General features: G+C 47.9%; 1 protein-coding gene across 1 annotated transcript in view; it reads left to right on the forward strand.

Moving 5' to 3' along the window:
• The window catches only part of TRPM8 (transient receptor potential cation channel subfamily M member 8), a 73,782-nt gene that overhangs the window by 43,668 nt on the left and 6,939 nt on the right, over nucleotides 1–23,175 (forward strand). Inside the window, exons 17-23 of the mRNA XM_019739743.3 lie at nucleotides 708–799; nucleotides 2,024–2,165; nucleotides 3,276–3,447; nucleotides 5,562–5,739; nucleotides 13,542–13,732; nucleotides 19,902–20,001; nucleotides 21,075–21,108. Of these exons, the coding sequence (XP_019595302.2) occupies nucleotides 708–799; nucleotides 2,024–2,165; nucleotides 3,276–3,447; nucleotides 5,562–5,739; nucleotides 13,542–13,732; nucleotides 19,902–20,001; nucleotides 21,075–21,108 (909 nt within the window). The remainder of the gene's footprint in view (nucleotides 1–707; nucleotides 800–2,023; nucleotides 2,166–3,275; nucleotides 3,448–5,561; nucleotides 5,740–13,541; nucleotides 13,733–19,901; nucleotides 20,002–21,074; nucleotides 21,109–23,175) is intronic.

Below are 23,175 nucleotides of genomic sequence, written 5' to 3' on the forward strand. Positions count from 1 at the left end.
GGTGACCATGCTGGGACCGCCCAAGTCCAGCACATGGAGTACAGAGAGGCTGGCCAGATGCAGTGTTCCAATGGATAATCCTTTCCCCCTTCATCTCAGTGTTGTCCTGACACGCGTTATTCTGAGAAATCACAACCAGTGCATATACATCGTGATGAAAGGGCACTGAGGCACACTGTTCCTGTCACTTAGTTCTGTGACCACATCTGTCCTCACAGGTGCCACATGTAGCTCCCTATGCAAATAAAAACAAAACAAAACAAGGTTCCTTTTTATCAAGATGTTTTATTATTACATACCAGAAAATTTTTACAATAAATACACAAATCTATGATGATGACAATATGGGTAACACCCTGTAGAGTTGTGCAGTGCACAGCCTACACCACTGTACGTGGTGGGCTGGGAATTCCACATTTGCCCCCACAGGTTGTACCCATTCTCTGTGGGTTCATCTTTCAAGCACAGGAAGGATACAGGAGTCTCATCTGTTTGTTGACTTTGTCAGCAACACATGAGTAACAGAACAGCAAGCATGCAACTTAGTTTCCAGTAACCCTGGAATAGTATGCGGCATGTGTTAGGGCTCCCTCGGCCCATCACTGGCTCCAAAAGGATCCAGAAAAAAATGTGTGAACATGAAAAGCCAGGAAGCATGTGACGTTCCCAAGCTGCTCACGTGCCCGCTCTCCCTTTCTGTGATGCAGTGGTACATGAATGGGGTGAATTACTTCACTGACCTGTGGAACGTTATGGACACGCTCGGCCTTTTTTACTTCATCGCAGGCATTGTCTTTCGGTAAGTAGCCCTCACCACTTCGCCCAGTTTCCGGGGGTTTTGGATTCTTTAGGGAGAAAAGGTGAAGGGAAGATCTTTGATGATGAAAGCCAAGATAAGCCTGTTCAGCCCATTCCATTCGAAATTACTACAAAAGACTGCTGTCTCTGCGTCTAGACACAGCTTGGTTGGGAGAAGTTGCGTTTCCTCTCTTCCACCCACCTGGGCATCTGTCATTGGAAAGGGGTTCTTTCCGGGGTTTCTCTCTGTGCTCGTAGAACTTGGGGAGAGAGAAGTAGAAACTGAGGAGAGGAGAGAGTGATGAGCGTGTTACATGTCGCACAGCACTTTCCTCTTGGGCCATGTGATCTTCTAAAATGCCCGTCACTTCCACTGATTGCTAGTGATGGAGCCCGCCCTCCCAGTTACAAGCGTATTTCCTTGTCGAAAACCAATCACATTACAAAAAGCAATCCAGAATTAGGGTTGAAGGCAAAAAGCCATGTGTAATCCACGTGATAGAGAAATTGGGGTCTGCCCCACACTGCGGCTCACACCGCCCGTGCCCACGTCCCTCCAGGCCTGCCTTCCCCAAAGAGCTTCAAGGTGAAGGTCAGGGTTGTACTTGAGCAGCCAACGGGATGTGCCTTTGCAGACAAGCCTGACCATCCACATTCACACCTACCCAGAACACGATGGCTACAATGAACACTCACTCTACAAGGGATTTCCTCCCCCAGGAACCTCCCTTTGTGCTTGGGTTAAGGGTCCACCATTTGAATCACAGCTGGTTGGGCAGGGCTTCTAGAACGTTCCAGCTGGAAAGCACATATGGCTTTTGCAATGAACACATTGGCATGCGGTTAGCTAATGAAATGATCTTGTGCACATGAGGGACGTTTCATTAGGGGAAACCTGGCAGGGTCAGGTCCCCAGGGGTTGGGCTGGGGTGGGCACTGGGAGCATTATAGATGCCTCGTGAGCAAGGAAGGGAGCCATGGGGTGTCTGGTTCCCGGTGGTGGGATTTGAGGACGAAGAACGGAAGCGGCGGGAACCTCTGAAAACTGTTTAATGTGACATCCTCACCTCTCCTGGAGTCCACTTTGGTCTTCAGCGACTGATAGGTGGGTGGTACCATCGCCTGTTTCCACTCTCACTCCCTTGTCTCTCGGTTATTTTTGAAAAACAAAACTTTGAATTGTCTTGTCAATATCTCATAGATTCTGTTCCCCTTCCTTCCATAGGCTCCACCAGTCCAATAAAACCTCTCTGTATTCCGGACGAGTCATTTTTTGCCTGGATTACATTATATTCACTCTAAGGTTGATCCACATTTTTACTGTAAGCAGGAATTTAGGACCCAAGATTATCATGCTGCAGAGGATGGTAAGAATGAAGAATATTTGTAGCTGTCGATTTTCTTGCTGTATCCCAAGTTGCTTTCATTGTTGATGGGAGGATTTTGTCCATAGAGTGATGGTTGCCTTTCACAGTCAGTAAGGTTTGCTTTCTTTGATGTGTTTTCATCAGGGGCCTCTCCCAGGTTGAAATTTAACAAGAGATGACTGTTACGTGCAAGCAGCATGATTCAGCAGATTGCTCATAAAGATGTCTGTTTCGATTTTACACTTTCATTTGAGTCTTAACAATTCACTAAGAGCAAAGGCAGGATACGGACGTTTAGACCCATGTTATAGACGTGGACAGTTGGATCCAAGAGGGTTCCTGTGTTTGTCTGGAGACATGCAGTGAGCTAGAAGCACAGCAAGGGTGGGAACTGCGGTCTTATGACCACGGAATATAGAGGTAGTGATATCAAGAGCAGACCCTTTCATAAGGCAGCGGAGAGGTAATTGCCTACTGACCTTGTTACTTTCCTAAGCTTGTTTTCCAGATGACCCGAACCTCTCGTGCTTCTGTCTTTAAGTCAGATGGGCACTTGCATTAGCTCATCTGGAGGTTCCTTTCTAACCCTGAGGTTCTTTGAGTTTGCGGTTTGAATTCAAAGCATATCTGAGGCATCGAGTCACCATGAAATCATGCTATGTGTGCAAAAATTTCTTTTATGAATTAAACTGTGCATTCTTGTTTAATAAGGATAGCTTTTATTTTTCTCCAAAAAGAAAAAAACAAACAAACAAATAACTAAGGGAATAAGTTAGGGATTCAAAGGGTGTGAGCATTGTGAGATATAGAAAAGCAGAAGATGCTCCAGGGTCCCTTGTCTGCTCTCAGGCCGGTCTCGCATTCAGAAAAGTGGTTGCTGAGCTGGTTTGCAGACCTGCAAGCAGAAATGCTCTCAGTCAGTTTTAATTCTGGAAAGTAGATGTCCCCAGACCTAAAGGTGATGATGGCCATTTTTCAAAATTGATGAGCAAATGCTGGGTGACTTAGATTCCCCGGGGCCCTGGGACCTCTGCTTTCTCCATGGTCACCTGGGCAGACTAGCCGTCGGGGGCGCCATCCTGACTCGGTTCTGTTGTCCTCCCTTGACAGCTGATCGATGTGTTCTTCTTCCTGTTCCTCTTTGCCGTGTGGATGGTGGCCTTTGGCGTCGCCAGGCAAGGGATCCTGAGGCAAAATGAGCATCGCTGGAGGTGGATATTCCGCTCGGTCATCTATGAGCCCTACCTGGCCATGTTTGGCCAGGTGCCCAGTGACGTGGATGGTGAGCCTGGCTTGGCCCAGGTGGGGACAGCTGGGACGAGGCAGTTGCTTCTAGAACCAGCCTCCAGGGCTCCCCGTTCTGACCTTCAGGGGCCATCCTGGAAGCACACGGCTGGGGTTGGGCCCACACCAGGCAGTGAACGCAAACCCTTGAAACCTTTTCTTTGCTCCTGAACAGAATTTTACGTGCAAGCTTGTGCCCGACATTTCAGCCTGCAATCTTTAAACCTTTTAAAAAATAGTGTTGCTCAGATTTTCAACAGCAACGTGGCAGAGAGCCGCAAGCCTCACTCGTTTAGAAATGAGTGTTGGGAGTTGTACTCTCCTCTGTAACTGGGCACCCATTTATTTTAAAAAGAACAGTATTGAAAAATTTGCACTGGAACCTGGAATTTAAACTTCCAGCATCAGCCTGCTGCCAACTCTTTTTTGGAGGCTGGCTAATGGGGGCATAGATGGCATGAATTTGCCCACACCCAGCTGACATTAGGAAAGCGTGGGGCATGTGCAAACTGGTGTGTGTTTTGAATGAGCTGTCTAAAGTATCTTTATGACGCTGACAAAGCCTGGGCTTGTCAGGTCCTATCCTGCCACCCAAAATGGATCCTGATGCATTCCCTGCCCTGTTGGGTGCATTTCTCAGTTCCGTGGGCTTTTCTCCATCACCCTCGTGGCCTCACGCAGTTTTTCTGGCTCATTTCTGCTGCAGTCTCTTCCAAGATCTGAGAAATGGCTCTTTGTCCGTGCAGTGACGGAAAGCCACCTTGTTGTCATTATTCCCATCTGCACACTGCGCTTACCCTTTTACACACGTGAGCATGATTTGTCCTCACGACAACACGTGGTGCTTTTCGTCCTTTGGGAGGCAGCTCACGGTAACCCGAAGAGCAAGTGGCAGCGGGGTTCCAATCCTGGTCAGCTGTGGAGGCGCCCCGGGAGGGCCTTGACTTCCCTGTGTCTCTGTTCCACTGCAGTGAAACCGGTGCAGCCCCACCTTCCCTGCAGGACATGGCACCCAGCGGCACCCCCTCACGCACACGCTCAGACAAGGACCCCTAGCCCAGAGCAACTCTTGGAGGGCCAGTCGCTTACACCTGCTACCTTCTCGGAGATTTCTCAGCACATCTCTGAAAGTTCTCCATCCTCCCTCCAGACTCAGACTTGCTCCCAGCAACCCACCCCTCCCCCCTGCACGGCCCATTCTAGGATCTGTCACCACCACTCACACAGTTGTGTAAATCACAAGGCTCTGTGTCACGTCCTTGTATCTAATTCACCAGCTGGTTTTGTTGGTTTGTCTCCTAAATGTCTTTGAAATCCAACTACTTTTGACTACCCCCACCGCCACCCCCCCAATGTCCCCCCAACCCCCACTATCCTGGTAGCCCGCCTGCCTGCATGGCTCTTAGTGGTGACCTCCACACGGTCCCTCTGGCTGCTTGCCATCTGTGCTGTAGCCACAGCGACCTTTTAATAAAGAGACTCTGATGTGTCTTTCCTCTGCTTAAAGCAATCTCATGGCGACCCGTTGTTTTCAGTATAAAGATTTAAAATATCAACATGTCTGGCCACTGCACGTGTCATTCCCTCATTTCCACAGACGTTTCCTGCCCCCGACCACAGGGCCTGTCTGGATACTCTGGGCGCCCACGTCTCCACGGTTACGTAGTTGGCTCCTCATTTTCAGCTGGCAGCTCAGAGACCCTTCCTCCGTGGGGATGCTGTTTCGGGAAAAGTGGCCTCCGTTTAAGCCCACTGTCTACACTGTGCATGTCTTTCTGAGCACTTCTCACGGCCTGAAGTTTTAAACTTGTGTGGTTGGTTATCTGCCTACACAAAGAAGCTGCAGCTCCCAGAGGGTCAAGGTCATGTCTACCTCGCCCTTCCTCTCATCTCCCATCCTAGTCAAGTACCTGGCTCATACTAGCTGCTCAGTAAACACTCACCACATAGACAGGTAAATGTGTGATCCCAAGGCGTACACCTTGTTTGGACGAAGTGCCTTAGAAGGGTGCCCAGCACGTCACATGATCTTTGTCCTGTGTCCCTCTGGGGTGCCCCAGCACGGCCCCCTCCAGGGGCCCTCACTTTGCCTTTTGGTGTCTACATCCTCAGGTACCACGTATGACTTCGCCCACTGCACCTTCACTGGGAATGAGTCCAAGCCTCTGTGTGTGGAGCTGGATGAGCACAACCTGCCCCGCTTCCCCGAGTGGGTCACCATCCCCCTGGTGTGCATCTACATGCTGTCCACCAACATCCTGCTGGTCAACCTGCTGGTCGCCATGTTTGGGTGCGTGCTCATGCGGCCACTCGCCGGGTGTCTGTGCCAGGTGGGGCCGGGGGAGCTGGGGACAGCACGGCCAATGCCCACCCTCGGGCCTGGTGGTCTGGACGGGGTGGGGCCTCACAGAATACAGTGCGTCCCTGTTAGCCGTGCTGTAAGTCGGGTTGATACCAAAGACCAGAGCCTGTCACACCTTCCAGAACCCCACTCAGTCACCTCCCGTGAGCTCCGTGATGTGGGCACGATGGAGGCTGCGATGCAGTTAGTTCCGTCTCCAAGGTTTCTGTTTCCTGTGGGATTCAGTGGTGCGGAGGCCCAGTTGCTGCTTTGAAGATTTCAGTTTAACTACAAATTCAGAGTCCGGAGAGTAACTCTCCTTTGGAGATTCCGTCTAGTGAGGGTGAGGGAGAATGTGATGGTGACACTAAAATATTTGTATTGCTTTTGGCGATCCTCCGAATACACTTTGAAAATCATGGTTTCCATGTCCTCTTCGTCTTTCTTAGGAGGGTTTCCAAGAGCCCCACGTGGCAGTTGCATTGGGTGGGAGCGCCTTAGTTTTATGCTGTTGCTGTAAGGTAGGAAGTCAGTTTCAGTACGTGAATCCTGGCACAGACAGACAGACACCATTTGGCAATAAGATACAAATTAAAAAATCATTTGTGAAACTCTGGAGTGGAAGAGAAACCCTGAGCTGGGGCCGAGGGTGGGGGGTGGGGTACCTGTCTTTGGGGACGGTACCCCTCAGGGGGCTGAGCAGTGAGTGGAGGTCTGGTTTTTCTGTGTACAGAGAAGTCTTTCTCTAGTCCAGCTGCTACATTGGGGCCGCAATGATATTTCTAAAACGTCACTGCTCTGCTTAAAGTTGTGGAAGGATTTCTGTATCTCCCCATAGCGTTCAGGGTAAGTTTTAGGCTCCTCAGCTCCCCCAGCCCCACCCACGCCTCCCCAATGCCATCTTTGATCTGGCCTTTGAACAGACCTTTAGGTTTAAGCTCTGCTGTTTGTCCTGGGCGGGCACCCACGTGTCTGTCCCTACACAGGTGGTCTGCCATGCCAGACGATTTTGCAGGGATTACCTGTTTCACCTCGACTTGCTCCTGTCCCATTCCTTGCTTGCCCTTTAAGGAACCAAGCATCATCCTCTGCCAGAGTGGTCCCCGATGCCCTCCCCACTTTGCAGAGAGACTCCTTGGGCCCTTTGCACTGTGACAGCCTTCTCTCCTAGACAGTAAGCTCTGGAGAATGGAGCCTGTACCTGTCACAGCGCCTGGTATCTATGGGTTTGTTTGTTGAATGAAAAGAACATGTTCTTTCCCATGTTTTGTTTGTTACTCAGTTACCGTTAGACACGTAGATGCCAGGTCTATTATTTACTGAGAAGCTTCAATGGTGAAAAACAGGCCAGCAAGGGAGTCATCGCACAGATGGATAAGAATTGCTCTGTGCCAGGTGTCCAAACCACAAAGACCATGCGGCCATTGGTCCCACATGGACTTAAAGGGGGACGGCAGCCCTTCCCTGGCACTGCCCCAGCGGCTGGCCAGGGAGGACTCAGGAGTCCAGAAGCCCGTGTGGCTCACGGGAAGCTGTACCATGTCATGCAGCCAGAGTCCCCATGTCTGAGCTTGCAGAGAGAGGTGGTAGTAATGGGTGATTCTGTGTTCACCTCAGGGCAGGGAAGGGAGGACTTCCCAAACTTGAAGCAAGAGTCGGGGGAGAGATGGGATGGTTTGGGGTCCTATTTTAAAGTGACAACTCCATAGCCCCACTAGTATAATTTCTACAGAAATTAAACAGGCCAACAGCTCCCAATGCCATGACCTGTGAGCTATAGGAATTCAGTAAAACTCAGTGAGGCCCAGAGTAGATTACTCAGAGCTTTCCCGAGTCTGTGAGCTGTGTGTGAGGTGTTCACAAAAGCCCTGCTTCAGGACCGTGACACATCTGTAATCCCTTACCTGCATAGCAATCACGAAATGGTAGAATTTGGAGCCCTGAGGGGCTGGCACCCAGCCTATCATTTCCTGGGTGGGGGCATGAAAGTCCGGCATCTCAGTGTCTGTGGCCCTGGCCAGGCCACATGCCGTCAGGCTGGCAGGGGTCCATTCGAGGCTCAAGCGCAGGTCTCTTCCCCACGAGGCCGAGCCATTGCAGTGCACCCCACTGGCTCCCCATTCACTAAGTGTGACAACTTGGGGACATGCCTTTCCTTGGGGGGCCTCCTAGACTAGTCTTGGGTTAAACCAGAGGCCTTTTCTTTGTTAACACCTGATGGGAAGCTGAGAGCCTTTAGTGTGGTCCCCATGCGGTCCATGAGCTGAATCTTCAGAGCACTGTTTCTTCTGGTCGGGACAGCCATCCTGGGCTTACTCTGCAGCCGACGGCCCCGTGGCTGTGACCTGTCTGGCACCACATTAAAATGGTCATGTAAAAACTTAATCGTACACAGTGGCAACCTTATGAGCGGTAACATAAATGCACATGTGAGGATTTTAAAGCCGTGTGGGAGTGTTCTCTAGATGGTGTTCAGCGGGGAAGGAAGTGGGTGTGAGCACCTGCGATAATTCTGCATTAAAATGATCCATCACCATCAGTGACTCTGGGTCATCTTAACACAGAGGTAAGGCGCTGACAGGCACGCGTCCTAAAGATAAATCCATCCCCTGCATTTCTTCTGGAAAGGCCTCGTCAGACATGCCCTGCTCTAGGATGGCGTCTAACAAAATACTTCCTTAATCATAGGAATAGTATATGTTTATTATGAATATGAAGAAAAGTAGAAAAAAGGAAATAATCACTTGGTATAGACTAAAGGTGTGGGTGCTACTAACACAGGCTCCTGGAGGCTGTTGACATGGGGGTGACAAGCGGAAAAAGAGAGCGCGTAATTGTAATAACAAGAGCTAAGATGCATTGGTGCCTTCCCGTGCTAGCCACACCCAGGTGCTTTATAAGTGGGACCTCATTTAATTGTGAATCATTGTGTGCAAGTGTGGCTTTTTATCATTTACAAATGAGGTGTTGGAGGCAGCGAGGTTAGGTCTGCTGTTAAAGGAGGACATGGCACGCAAACACTTTGATAATCTAATACAGCACAATGCAATGTCATACACGCAACCTGAAAGGCTATTACTTACAAAAGACTGGTGCACAGAGAGGGCAGTTATTCATGGTGACAGGTAGTGGGGGTGGGGCTATGATCAGCAGCAGTGGTGGGGGTGACATTTGCGAGGAGGACACTGTGTCTGGAGCCCAGAGCCTGGCCAGCGCGGGAAAGGCAGGGGAGGCGAAGCTAGTGTGGGGAACGCGGCAAGCCTGGAGCAAGGGAGGCAGGGGGCTTGGGTACGAGGGTCTTTTATGCCTTGTTACAAGATTTGGATATTTTCCTGTAGGTGAAGGGAGCTTTCATGGGTCTTCACACAGACCTATGTACAGTCTTATTTGAGTTACTCCGATAGCACTCTACGAAATGGAGTTAGCACTTCCAAAATCAGTGTGATTTAAATCTCTGGTTGTCTCTCCCTGCTGGGTTTGCATGTGCTTCTGGTGCTACAGAATGAGAAGGAGGTGAATGTGCTCACTAGGGCAATGTGACGGCGCAGAAAGTCAGTGTCACCTGGGGTCCTGGGCAGGACTGGCTGCACCTTGCTGGCCTGTCAGGGACGGAACAGCCAACGGAAAACACAGGAAATCTGAGGAAAGCTTGGAGGAAGGGTTTACCTGATTGAAATCTAGCTGCCAAGTTTCTTGTGTTTTGATTTATTTGAAAATTTGGCCACTGTTTTACCCCCTACTTCTTCTCTGTGAATTTGTTGCAGACTTTTCATTCTGTTAATCAATCTTTCTATTTTGATTTTTACTACCAAATGGCTCTAATTACTGCTTTAAAAAAAATCGTTTTAACATCTGTTGTACCAGTCTCCCTCATTATTCTTATTCAAACTTTCCTGGCTTTTCTTGTATATTTAATCATATGGAGGAACATAAGCGGCATCTTCTAAAATCCTTTTTTCTTTCTCTTTCAAAAAAAAAACACCTTATGAATTTTACTGTGATGATGTTAACTTTGTAGAATCATTTAGGAGAAACTGACATTTTAAAAAAACTGATATTTTACCGTCCAGAAAAAATGGTGTGTTTTTTAAAATAGGTATAGTTTCTCAATGAAGTTTTATGGTTTTATTCATATGGATCTGGCAGGTGTTTTGTTACGTTTTTTTCTAACCATTCGTTGAGAGTGAAATGTTTTTTCTAACATTGTTTTTTTCAATAACCACGTTTTCAATAACCATGTAGGAAGACTATCAGTGTTTTGCTTTTTTATTTTAGAACAAGTCTCCTTACTGAATTTTTTTCTCTTTTCTTTTTATCATGTCATAGAAGGTTCTTCCCATTTCTTATTTATTAAGCTCTTCTCTTCTGCTGCTTTCTCTTCTTCTCTTTCTCTTTTCCCCACCTCTTCCCTCCTCCTTCTCCTTCTTTTTACCAGAAATGGATGGTGACTGTTGCCAGAAGACTTTCTAGCAATGATTAAAACAATATTTTTTCCTTTTGATCTGTGATGGCTTATGGAAATGATAAATGATATAAATGTTCTTAATGCTTAGTCATCCTCTGTTCTTTGCTCACGACATAGCTCTCCTTTCGCGTACTGCTGGGTTTCATTTACGTACAAGGCTATCTGAATCCCGAACATTTGTTATCTCCCGGTAACATCGTCAATGTCAGCGAGTTTCTGAACTGAGGGGGGCTCCTGCTTCCCCCTCCTCTCCTGCTCCAAGGAGGGTGCTCACGTGGTTGTGGGAGACAGAGCTCTGTTGTCACCGCCAGTCTCCCGCCAGCTGGGGAGCTGAGGGCACAGCTATCGCAAGAGATGGAGGGTCAAAGGGGACACTGCAGCATTTGTCCCTGGGAAGGCACTAGATGGTCCCTGGTGGGCAGGGAGACTGAAAACCCTCTGGGTTGGGTGGGTGACGGCGTGCATGGCAGAGATGCTCTCTGAGCTGCTGCGGACGGAGGATTTGCTGAGGGGGTGTGCGCCAGAACTCAGCGCTCCTCTACACAAATGGAAAGCATGGTCGACAGAACCTAAAGGTTGTTTTAGCAAAGCAGTTTGAAACAGTGCTCAATTTTCAGCCTTCCCTGGAGAACCCTCATGTCTCTGGCTGAGTCTGGAACTGACTTGAGAGAGAAAGAACAATCTGGAAGGTGCTGCCATATGGGAAGGGGACCTGGGTCATCCCGAAAGCCAAAGAGAAACAGTGATGCGAGGCGGAGTTCTTCAAAATAGCCGGTTATACAAATGTGAAGCCATATTTTCTGGGCACTGGTCTAAATACATTCTAGACCCGGGGTTGGTGACTTTCTCTGTAAGGTCCATTTAGGGTCAGCATTTTGGCCCAATGCACCAAAAGAAGCACCCATCCCTGCCTCTCTGCTTTGTAAAAACCATTCTTAGCTTACGGTCCCTACAAAACAGGTGTGGGTTGGATTTGGCCTCCATGTGGCAGTTTTCCAGTTCCTTCTCTAGATGACTAGAAGATATAAAATGTTTTCAGTGCCTCTGAGTGAGTAGTTAGGATGTAGATCTCGTCCGTCTTGAACCCGTCGCAGCCACAGTTCCACTCTGAGCTCCTGAGGAAGGGAGACAGGTCCACCTGCCAGAGTGGTCACCTTCTCCTGCTCTAAGCATCCTGAATGCCCCCCACCCACAGGAGTTATTTATTCACTTTGGATAAAACCCCAGAGAACAACATTTGATGCATTAAAATGGATGCAATTTTTTTGCGTGTGTTTGAGTTTTGGATGTGGAAGGGACAGTCAGTATAATCTATTTTTGACGAGATATGGAAGATTTTAAGACACTCCTAGGGACATTTCAATGGCGGTAGTTGTTCTGGTGCAAAGTAGTAACGTGGATTCCTGGCAGGTTCTCAGCCTGGACTTCATTAATTTGGGTGTGCCCGTCGTCCCCTCGTACTGCACAGCAGAATCCTGCAGAACCCATTGCAGACATAGAACCAGCCAGGGACCCCCGGGGACGGACAGCAATGCTTGGTGTCAGCCCCAAAGCAAATTCTTTGAGGAACCTTCAAACTGTTTTCCACAGTGGCCGCACCGATTTGCAATCCCACCAGCAGTGCATGAGGATTCTCTTCTCCACATCCTCACCAACACTTGTTTGTTGATTTCTGACAGGTGAGAGGTGGTACCTCATGGTGGTTTAAATTTGCATTTCTCTGATGATCAGTGACATTGAGCTTCTTTTCATATGCATGTTGGCCATGCGTATGTCCTCTTTGGAGACATTTCTCTTCAGATCTTCTGTGCATTTTTAAATTTTTTTTTTTTTTTTGGTGTTAAATCTAATGAGTTCTTTATATATTTTGGATATTAACCCTTTCTCGGGTGTATTATTGGTGAACATCCCCCATTTGGTAGAATGTCTTTTCATTTGTTGATGATTTCCTTTGCTGTGCAGGAGCCTTTTAATTTGATGTAGTCCCATTTGTGTGTTTTATCTTTGGTTTCCCTTTCCTGAGGATATAGATTCAAAAAAATATTACTAAGAGCAATGTCAGAGAGTTTACTGCCAATGTTTTCTGCTAGAAGTTTTATGGTTTCGGGTCTTATTAGGTTGGTGTAAAAGTAATTGCGGTTGGTGCAATTGCTTTTGCACCAACCTAATACATTTAAGTCTTTAATGCATTTTGAGTTTATTCTTGTATCTGGTGTAAGAAGGTAGTCTAGCTCCACTTTTTGCATGTGCCTGTCCAGTTTTCAATAAAGACTATTTATTGAAGAGACTGTCTTTACCCCATTGTATATTCTTGCTTCATCATAAATTAATTGACCGTATAGGTGTGAGTTTATTTCTGGGCTCTCAGTTCCATCCCATTGATCGATGTGTCTGTTTTTATGTCATTACCATACTGTTTTGATTACTGTAGCCTTGTAGTATAGTTTGATATCAGGTAGCGTGATACCTCCAACTTTGTTTTTCTTTCTCAAGATTACTTTGGCTATTTGGAGTCTTTTATGGTTTCATACAAATTTTAGGATTATTGATTCTAGTTCTGTGGAAAATGCCATTGATGTTTTGATAGGGATTGCACTGAATCTATAGATTGCTTTGTGTAGTTTGGACATTTTAACGATGTTGATTCTTCCTATCCATGAGCACAGTATATGCTTCCATTTGTTTGTATCTTCTTAAATTTCTTTCTTCAATGTCTTACAATTTTCTGAGCACAGGTCTTTTACCTCCTTGGTTAAATTTATTCTTGGCTTTTTGTTTTATTTTATTGATGCAATTGTAAATGAGAAAGGGATGAACATTTTCAAGGCCTTGATAAATATTAACAAACCACTTTCCCAGATTGTTGACAATTAAACTCCCATGATATGAGGGCCAATTATTCCTAAGAGAGTTGACACCTTGGGTTTCTTTGTATCTAACATAATAATAGTCTAATGAAAAAAGAGGCTCCTTAAAAAGTTTTGAAATAAAAAATAATTTTAAAGTTCCTTGCACATTTGTGTGTGTGTGTGTGTGTGTGTGTGTGTGTGTGTGTGCTTCAAAAGGAAAAACAAAACAAAACAAAAAGCCAGACGCAATTCTGGCCCTGATTGAAAGGAAGGGTACCCGGGGTCAAGCTGTTCTGGCCCGGACACCAGCATGGAGTCTCCTCCCTGCCTGGACTTAAACTATGCCGGTGGTAGCTTAGAATCCACATTACTGTGTTTGGCGGTGAAATGACAGGCGTGTGGAAGGTAAGGCTTGACCCTCTCTCCCCTCCTGCCAGCTACACGGTGGGCACCGTCCAGGAGAACAACGACCAGGTTTGGAAGTTCCAGAGGTACTTCCTGGTGCAGGAGTACTGCAACCGCCTCAACATCCCGTTCCCCTTCGTGGTCTTCGCCTACTTCTACATGGCGGTGAAGAAGTGCTTCAAGTGCTGCTGCAAGGAGAAGCACCCGGAATCTTCTGCCTGCTGTGAGTGGCGAGCCCATTTGGGCTGGGGATCAAAAGTAGTGATTTATTTCAGGGGAGCGTGCCCGGCCCGTATCTCAGCGGGAGGGCCTGACTCAGTCATCTCACCGCTCACGTCTGTCTGTCTGTCTGTCTGTCTGTCTGTCAAGCTTAGGCATCCGGCCAGCCAATGACTCACTCAAGAGAAAGGGTAGATTGAGAGTGCTGGGGTAACCCTATTTGGGGGGAATAACTTTTGGACAGACCTTATGAGAATGTCAATAGTATGTGGAGCAAGCGTGAGTTATGGGATGGAGACAAAACACCAGCAAAACATTTTGTTTTGCTGCCTGCTACTACTTGGACATTTCTTCTCTGGGAAATGCTGGCCTTCCCCGCAGCAGGGCTTGTGACTTTTCTGGTCATCCTTAAGGAATTAGAAACTAACAGTGACCGACTCGGTAAAATAGTTTCCACTTAGAAATTAGACTGTGCGGTCCAATACCTGAAACGGCCCACTGACCGGCATTTAGAGGGGACGCTCCCCCTTGTACGGGTAGAGTTGTCAGAAAAGATGGGCCTCGGCTCTACCCTGTCTTTCTTACTCCCTCTCCCCCACTCACCAGCTACTGTTACTGACCCTCTGTGGGCTGGAGCACAGGGAGGAAGGAGGGAAAAGAGCAGAAAGTCCTTTCTAGAAACAGTGGCACCATTCAAAGCTGTCTCCACGCTGTCTGGACTGGAACGTGTTTAAAACTGACCCTTTATTGTGTGGGCACTCGCTGGGTCCTTCAGCGGTTGCCTGGCTGGCTCCTCCAACCACAGCTCCCTGGCCACTGCTCCCCCACAGCCTCTGCTTCCCAGGGGTCCCTTCTGCACAGACTCTCCCTGTTGGGGACCCACTTCCTTCTAGGGAGCAGGAGTCAACGTGTCTGCACTTTGTTCTCTCTCTCATTGGTTACCCACCTCCTTAGCTCTGACAAACTCTGGGGTCCAGCACCCTCTCCTTACCTGTTCTGGGAGCCAGAAACTCCCACCGTTGGCCCCCCAGTCACACCTGGGCCCCCCACCGGCTCCTTTCACTGCAGGGAGCACGCGTCCAGCTCTCTGCGCGCATCAGGCGAGGTTTTCTTAGCACCTGATCCCAGAGCGACTAGGCCAGACAAGTCTTTCTGGTCCACAGACACGTTTCATGCAAATTAAGTTAGAAAGGAGGGAGAGGGCTATTTTTATTCACCTGGAGGTTTGGAGACAAAGGAACAGATCGGGGAGGGCGCCACCCACCCATTCTCCTGGCCCTGTAGCCTCAGATGTAAGCCAGGGGATTCATCTCTGTGGGGGGCGGGGTGGGGGGCGACTTCTCCATCAGGCAGGCACTGGGGTCCATGGACTTCACGGTCCCCCCAAGTCTTTCACTTTCTTTTAAAAATCAGAAGAAGAAGCATGACCTTTTAGTCCACAGAAAATATGTTGGTAAATATTTGTCTTTGTACCATTCCAGTCATAAAATATTTTCCATGATTATTTTTTTTCCTTATTCATCAAGGGGCCCCTGATGACAATCGTCTGAGGCCCTAGGGCCCCAACGTGTCCTGGGCCGCACAGAACTCCCCCGTCTTAGCACTGAGTGTTCTGCATCGAGGTCATCAATTAGGGGGACTGACCTTCCCCGTTTGCCAGGGACTGTCCCACTTGTAAAATGGCAAGCGGGGCTCCCAGGAACCCTGTCGGTTCCAGAGCTGCTGGTCACCCTCCTGGGGCCACAAAAGCCACAAAGTGGCCCCGTGTGCTGAGAAGAGATGTAGTGTTTCTCAGTCTCCTTTTTATGCGAAAAGCAGTAAAGGGCCACTTTAGGTCGCTGGGCAAATCCGTTATCTATCATTGTGTCACAAACCACCCCCAAATCCATTACCTGACACAACCACCATTTCTTTGCCCATGATTTCATGGGTCTGTCCTTGGTTAGGGCTCAGCTGGATGGCTGGTCATTGTGCGTAGGCAGGGAGAGCAAAGCATGGAAAGGGCCATAGACGAGCACATAAAAAAGACAGGCTGTAAAACCATTCGTGTGGCAGGACACAGTCACTGCTGCACAATATTAACTCTGGGTTCTGGGGATACAGCCGTGATCACCACACTGGGGACACTGACACCCCAGACTAGAGTAAGTCAGGGGAGACTTCCTCCTGGAAGAAGGGGTATTTAAGCTGAGACCCCAAGGATGAGTTGGAATTAGCCAGGCCAAGGGGCAGGCGCTGGCAGGGGCCACAAAGTGAGGTGTGGACAAGGAGAAGAGGAAGCTGTGGAGGTCAAATGAGAGGAGAGAGCGGTCCACGGGGCCAGGGGCTGTGGCTGGATTAGTGAAAGACCCCGGGTTCTAGCTCCCCACTCTTCCCCTGCCTCCTGCCCCCAACCCACCATGTCACAACGGACTGTCCTAAATCCCAGGGGAAGGAAAAAAATGTAGGAGGTTCTTGTCTCCGTGAGGGTTTTTGCCAGGATAAGTTAGAGATTTTCTGCTTTGTTCCTGCCTTGTTCCTACTACTCACAGGTGTGTGTCGCCCTGTGGCTGCTGGGCGTGTGTTTATGTGTTGCCCTCTGGGCTTTTCTTTGTTTTGCCTGATGCGATGGTCCCTGACTGCCACCAGTGGTTCCATATGGGGCACATCATGCCTGTCACTTCACTGCAAACCAAATATTTTGATGATTCAGAAAGTGAAAATATGAATTTTACTAGACGTGATAATTGGTGGCAATTAAGAACAGTTTAACTTGCCAAGAACCATCATTTTTGGCGGAGCTCTTTACAAGGAAGTGGAGGCGAGACTCTCATGAAATGACCCTCGGTGTCGGTCATCTCACAGTTCTGTGCTGTCCCTGAAGCCATGGGCCCCTCAAGTCTGACTTTCCGAATGTCAACCTACCAATGGCCCCCCACCCAGGTCACACGTTAAAGGATCTTCATAGCTCTTTTAACAGCATTATTTTGAGACATTAAATATCACTTTGGGGATGTCATCAGCTGTCATACACGTGCCATTGCCTTTCTTGGTGAAGAAAAGTGTTTTGACACTTTGGGGAAGCTGCTGTCTTTCTCCCCATCATTTTGCCTTTGAAGACAAAGTGAGTCATCTCTAACCCAAAGAATGAAAGATCTGGATGCCAGAGCTGGGAACCGGAAGTGGTCTGGAATTTATACCCGAAGACCACGCCCGACGGTCAGAGGCGCGCAATGATGCGTCTCAGCACGACTCTCGCGGTCCTGAAGCCACGCCAGGGAGAGTGTCTGTGGCACCTGGGGAAGGCTCAGGGGACAATCCGTGCCTTCCAATTTGGAGGCAAATGCGAAGTCAACTTAGGAAATGAATTGTCAACTAGAGGCTCTGGCAGTACGTTTTATATTTCTTTCCTGAATGGTTCCAGAGAGAAAACAAACAATGAATAAAAGGTGGAGTGAGGAAGAGCTGGACTCAGTCGACATGAAAAGCAATATCTAACAGTTAGTGCCATCTGGAAACAAATGAAGTAGTGACTCCCTCCTCACTAGTGGGACTCTGGTTGGGAATGGGTGCGTGGAGGGGCTACCTGGGATGGAGGTCGCTCTCTAAAGATGGCTTGTGCTCATTCCAGCATCAGTCAAACCAGGAAACTCAGTGTACATGTGAGGACAAATCAGTCCTCTGGATTTGGACGGGGTTAAGAAGGCAGCAAAATGCATTATATTCCCCCAAAACTTAATGATTAAACACAATAGGAACATAAAAATGGAAACAAATTCCCCAATGTGGCCGGCAAATGGACAGGAGCTTCAACCTGAGGGAGCAAACAGACAGGTCAGAAAGGACTCGTGTTAACCTGCACCTGTGTCCCACATGGACTCTTGGGACAGTGATGACCTTGCAGCAAGTGGAGAAACAGATGGTGTGAGCATGTGTCTTCCTCTGTCTTCAAACAGTTCTTCTCTCAGGAAGGAGCAAGGAAGTAAGGGGGACGGGAAACCAGAGAAGGACAAGGTCCTCCTTCACCCAATGTGCAGCACTGGCAGGAGAGAGGGAGCAGCGCGCCCAGCTTACCCGCTGGAGGCTCCCGGAGGTATCTAATCACCGCCCGCTCATTTCTTTCTCCTTGGGACCCTCTAACTCCAGAAACCACAGCACTTGGCGGCTGCCACAGCCTCTCACGGTAATTCACAGCCTAAGTTGACTTTGCCTCCAATGATGGGGAAGTCATGGAATTTAAGCTTGAAATTCTTCTTTGAAGAAAAATACAAGGGTTTTCAAATAACTTTCAGAAAAGGTAGAACCCAAACTTCCATTTGGTACTTTTTTTGGTGACATCTTCAAGGAATAAAAAAAGTATGCTATCCAGGAGCTGTATTTTTAAAACACTTACTGTTTTCCATTATTTAAAAAATAAGCCATATTCATTAATAGGACATTTGAAAAACACAGAAAAGCACAAAAAAGAAAGCAAGGGCAGGAGTACCCTTCCCTCCAGATAAATATAGTTAGCAAGCTGGTATCGATTCTTTTATTATTGTGTGGGCGTCTAATAATTTGATTGCTCCGTGCATACACATCCATAATTGAATTTGTTCATTTAATAATAGATCATGACCATTTCCCACACCCATAAATATAAATCTATATGACAACTTTTAACTGGAATATTCCACTGTATCTATGTGCCATAATTAATTTAACCAATCCCGTGTTGTTAAACATGTGGGTCGTTTCGGCTCTTTTGTTATCCTATGAGCATGTTAGTGATATTTTCCCCCCTTTATTTCGAGAAGAGAAATTTCTAGATGAACAGTCTGTACACATTTGAGTCCTATGATATTGCCTGCCCCCCCCCCCCGCTCAGCCCCCACCTAGGGCTGTACCGGTTTATAGATTTTCCAGGATATGGGGAGCCTGTGTAGTCACACCATCGCCAACATGGGGTGTCATCACCAGTGTACCCCCGGCTCATTTCTGGTTTGGTTGGTAGCAATGCAGTGGCATCGTTTCTACCAGTATTGCCTGGACTGCTGGAGAAGTCGGGCACGTTTTCTTGGTCATCTGTCGTTATTGCTCTTTGGCCATCTGTGTACAGGACCGTCGGTCCTTCCTGTGCTGAGTTTTAAGGACTCCTGTTAGGCTTCTACGTACATTTTAGTGTCAGGAAAAGACATTGGAAATGGTTTTGCTGGGAAAAATATAATTGGAAGAAATTCAGTTAGGAATTATTTTCTAAAGTGAACAACCACCACTGAAAAATAAACCCGGAAAAAAAAAAATGAGGAAAAGAAATGAGGGAAAGGAAAGAAATCCGTATTTGCTGTAGGATTTGCTTCCATCTTGCCACTTACAGTGCCTCTGTTTTGGATTCCCGACGAATTCTTTTTAAATCCAGAAAGATTACGTAATTCTTCCTAAATTCTCGTATGTGGATGAGCAAAGTAAAAAGTGAAAACAAGACGCATTTGCTCCAAGAGGACAGCTGCATGAGCACATGGACGACGGCTGTGCACTGCACTGGGCAGCACCGGTGACGTGTTGCTATGCTCTCTTACTCTCTTGCCATCTGAAAGGTGAGGCACCGGAAGAAATGAACGAAGACCGTTGCTGGAACGTGCCCCAGGCCAATGCTGCAGCCTGTCCTGCCTTAGATGAGAGGCAAGGACGAGACATATAAGAATTTTCCTGGACTTGTACGCCCCGATTGCCTATCTCGGCATCTCGGCGGGTAGGAATGAAGTCAGGGCTTATCTGCCTCCTCTCCAAAGTTCCTACCCCAGCGTTAGGTTGGATGCACCAGGAATTACCCAGCGCAATGATTGGTTTAACCTTTTTTCTGTCTTCAAAATGGAAGAGGAGCACGTGTGAAATGTGAGAACCAGACCCATTAGTGGAATGGTTTTGGTAAGTCACAAAACACACTGACGGGCCTTGGGTCGATCTCTATTTAGAATGAAGTTTGCATCCCTGTGTCCCGCCGGCAGCTCCCATTCCTCACTGTTTTCTGAGCAATTCATTAATATCCCATCGCTCTGCTGCTGTCACTGGTGAGTAACGTCAGTGACATCAGCCTGTGCAGGACGAGGCGGGTTCTCCTGCTGCCAGAATCACAAAATGGCCAACGGGCATTGACTCAGGAGTGAGGGGCAAATGAAACAACTTGAATGTTTTTCTTTGTCTCATTCTTCAAGGTTTCAAAAACGAAGACAACGAGACTCTGGCGTGGGAGTGTGTCATGAAAGAAAATTACCTTGTCAAGAGCAACACGAAAGCCAGCGACACCTCAGAGGAGTACGTCAGTCATTCATTTCTGCTCCGCAAGGTGCCTCTGGTACATGTGAACTGGCAAAACGCTGGCAGCTTCTTTGAGCAAGCTCTGTAAAGAGAGCGGTAGCACCAACAGATATTACCCAGGCCATTGAAGATGACACACACGTAAACGTGTGTCAGCCTTTCGGGAAGGGGCAAAACCACCACCCTGCCATCCTGACTACCCTTCAAGGCCCTGGGGAAGAAAGAGGTATTGGGGGCCTGCAGGGCAATGGCCTTGGAGCCACTGGGACAATAGTGAGGTCCCAGTGCCACAGCTGCAGAGGTGCATTCTGGGAAGAGCCACAGATCATGGGCAGTGGGCATCATCTTGCAGGTGACACGCACGCGTCTCTGTGATGAAGTAGAGAGATTAGAGACTAGAAAAGCCATTTGCTTGATCTGTGACAGACTGTCCCCAGGGGTCCTGGGCAGCATTTATGGGTCACGTGGAGTTGTTATAAAAATCCTGTAGAATTAGATACACCACCAGCTCTGTAGATGGTCATCCACAGGCACTGTTGTGCAGGGCCTCTGAGGGCCCTTCTTACGGTGTGGGTTAGCGCAGCTAACGGTCAGATGTCACACAAACTGGGAGCTCCAAACACACCTCAACATTCGCTCTAACAAAACTGAATCCCTTTGTTAGGGCCAGCATGGCTTTTGGGTGCCTGGGACAGTGCTCTTTTCCTTGGAGTAACAAAGCAGACGCCCTAAGCCTTCTCCATTCCTCGACTCTGAGGTCTTTGTTCTGGAAGGGAGGGGCGGACCTTAGGGGTCCTCTTCCACCACCCCATCCATACAGCTAGCCTCTGTGTGCTGCACTTCAATGGGGTGAGAGCGGAATTCTGCTTCGCTTGGGTATTGGGAGGAAAGTTCAAAAAGGTAAATGTAGCTGGCATTGACTGAGTTGAAAATGAAAATGAGCTGTATTTTGTTCTTTAAAAAACTGTAAAATGGAGCCTAATAGCCCTTTCTCAATCTCTCTCTCTCTCTCTCTCTCTCTCTCTCTCTCTCTCTCTCTCTCTCTCTCTCTGTCTCTGACTTCCTTGAAGAATGAGACATCGGTTTAGACAGCTGGATACAAAGGTATAGTTCTGCTTATAGTTTATGAAATATTTTTATCTCTGTTATTGAGATTTTAGATGAGGCCAGTGGTTATGGTCCAAAGGTAAAAGAAGTTCATTATTTAAAAAAATAGATGTGACTCTGTTTGTATTCAGCTTCCTTCATTCACTGCATAAGGTCTGGGTGCTGGAAGGGAATGGCTTCTCAGATGCTTCAGCTCACATGGGAATTCGTCCTGAAGTCCCATTTCCATGATCTCTAAAATCTTGTCTACCTAACCCAGGACCGCCTCTCTGGAGAGTCAGGGGTAACATGCTTGCAATTACAGGGAACACCAGAGAAGCTCAGAAGTGGTTTGGAGCCTGTGGGTCTCTGTGCTAGTCTTTGATTCCCTATTTAATTAGTCACTGTGATTCCCTATTTAATTTGAAGGGCCTCGCAAATGCACGAATTCACATGTGGACATGAGCTGGGTGTCTGGAAACAGGTTAGGTTCAACAGAAATTACAGTCGATTCACAAATGCTGGATCCTCATTAGACTCTGAAAAGAAGATGTCACGGTACTTTGAAATGGCAGCGTGACTGATGGCATCCACGTTGCCTCCCAGTGCCTTGCCGTTTGACAGATGGACAGGGGCCACCCCAGGGGCGTCTGGGGCAGCAAACCCTCCTGAACCCAGCACCTCCCCCACAGGGGGGTTCAGTGAACCCTGGTTGAGTAATGAATGAGCAGAAGGTGCTCCTTACAGGTCTCTCACAAGAGAATGTGCCAGTTCACAATTTCTTGTTGATTTCTTTATGTGTTATTTACCATCAGCATTTAAAAACCCAAGGCTGTGTTACCATGGGCCTCACCTTCTGAACTCTGGTCCCATGCAGAGTGGTGGGTCCTGGACCCCCAGAGTAGGTTTCTTTCCTCCCAAACTTGTCTTCCTCTCTTCCCGTCCCCGACAACTGCCAGCTGCACACATTGGCGTCAACTCCTCAGAATGAGGGTACCTTCTGTGCTGACAATCGAATGTTCTCGTTCGCAATTCACGTTAGTTACCTGTTGCTGCATAACAAACGATCCCACCTTTAGTGGCTCAAACACCCACTTCATTTTGCTCTTGCTCTTGTGGGCCCGGAATTTGGGAAGGGCTCAGCTGGGCTGTTCTGCTTCACATTTTCTCAGCTGGTGGTGAGGCCAGGATCTGGCAGCTCGGTGTTCTTCCAAGTGGCCTCTCTCTCCCGCGTGACATCTGATCTGTGTGGCTTGGGCTTGTCACAGCATGGTGGTCAGAGGACTGCCCCCCTTCTTACATGGTAGCTGGCTTCCAAGAATGAGGAAGCAGAAACCACCAGTACTCAAAGTCTAGGCCTGGACCCGGCACCCTGTCCCTTCCCCCAGGCCGGCCTGGGTCCAGGTCGGGGAGGAGTGGCCCACCTCTTGATGTGATGTGGAGTGGCACATGTGTGGCACAGGGAGCAAGGCTGGAGGCAGCCGTCTTTGGAGACGTGCTGTCACACAGGAGCACCTCGTTATGCGCCTCTCATTTTCATGTTGCGTTGTTGCTGACTTTTAATTGAGGGCTGGGAAGACTCCTATTTTATTAGAGTTGAGAGTTGTACCCAAGCGATCATACTAGGGTGTGTTTCATGAGGATAATCAGTGGAGAGGGAAAAGAAAAGTGCTGGATATTTTTAAAGACCAGAGAAAATTTATAGACTATTAAGAGAATGTATGGCAGGAGGAGCAGTAGGGGATGATATTCTAAGATTGAGTATTTCTATTGGACATATGTAATATGCAATACATAATATTATAACACCTTATATGATATATTCACTTTTCCACATCAAGTATTTAAATGTACTGTCAGCTGCTTCTATACCTAGGCCACATAGCACATAATATTTACTGAGTGCCTGCCATGTGCCAGGCATTGGACTCAGTGCCATGAAAGCAGACCTGGCCCCTGAAGTTCGTGAATGGACCCTTTGTTAGACGGTTTGGGTGTCAGAGCATTTTCAGGCTGAACTGTATAGGCGTGCGTAGCAATAACCATTTTCTATGCAGTGTCCATGTGCGTTCGAGATTGTCTGGT

The sequence above is a fragment of the Rhinolophus sinicus genome, chromosome 17 (genome assembly GCF_057876585.1).
Source record: "Rhinolophus sinicus isolate RSI-liver-muscle chromosome 17, RSI-T2T, whole genome shotgun sequence".
Classification (NCBI taxonomy): domain Eukaryota; kingdom Metazoa; phylum Chordata; class Mammalia; order Chiroptera; family Rhinolophidae; genus Rhinolophus; species Rhinolophus sinicus.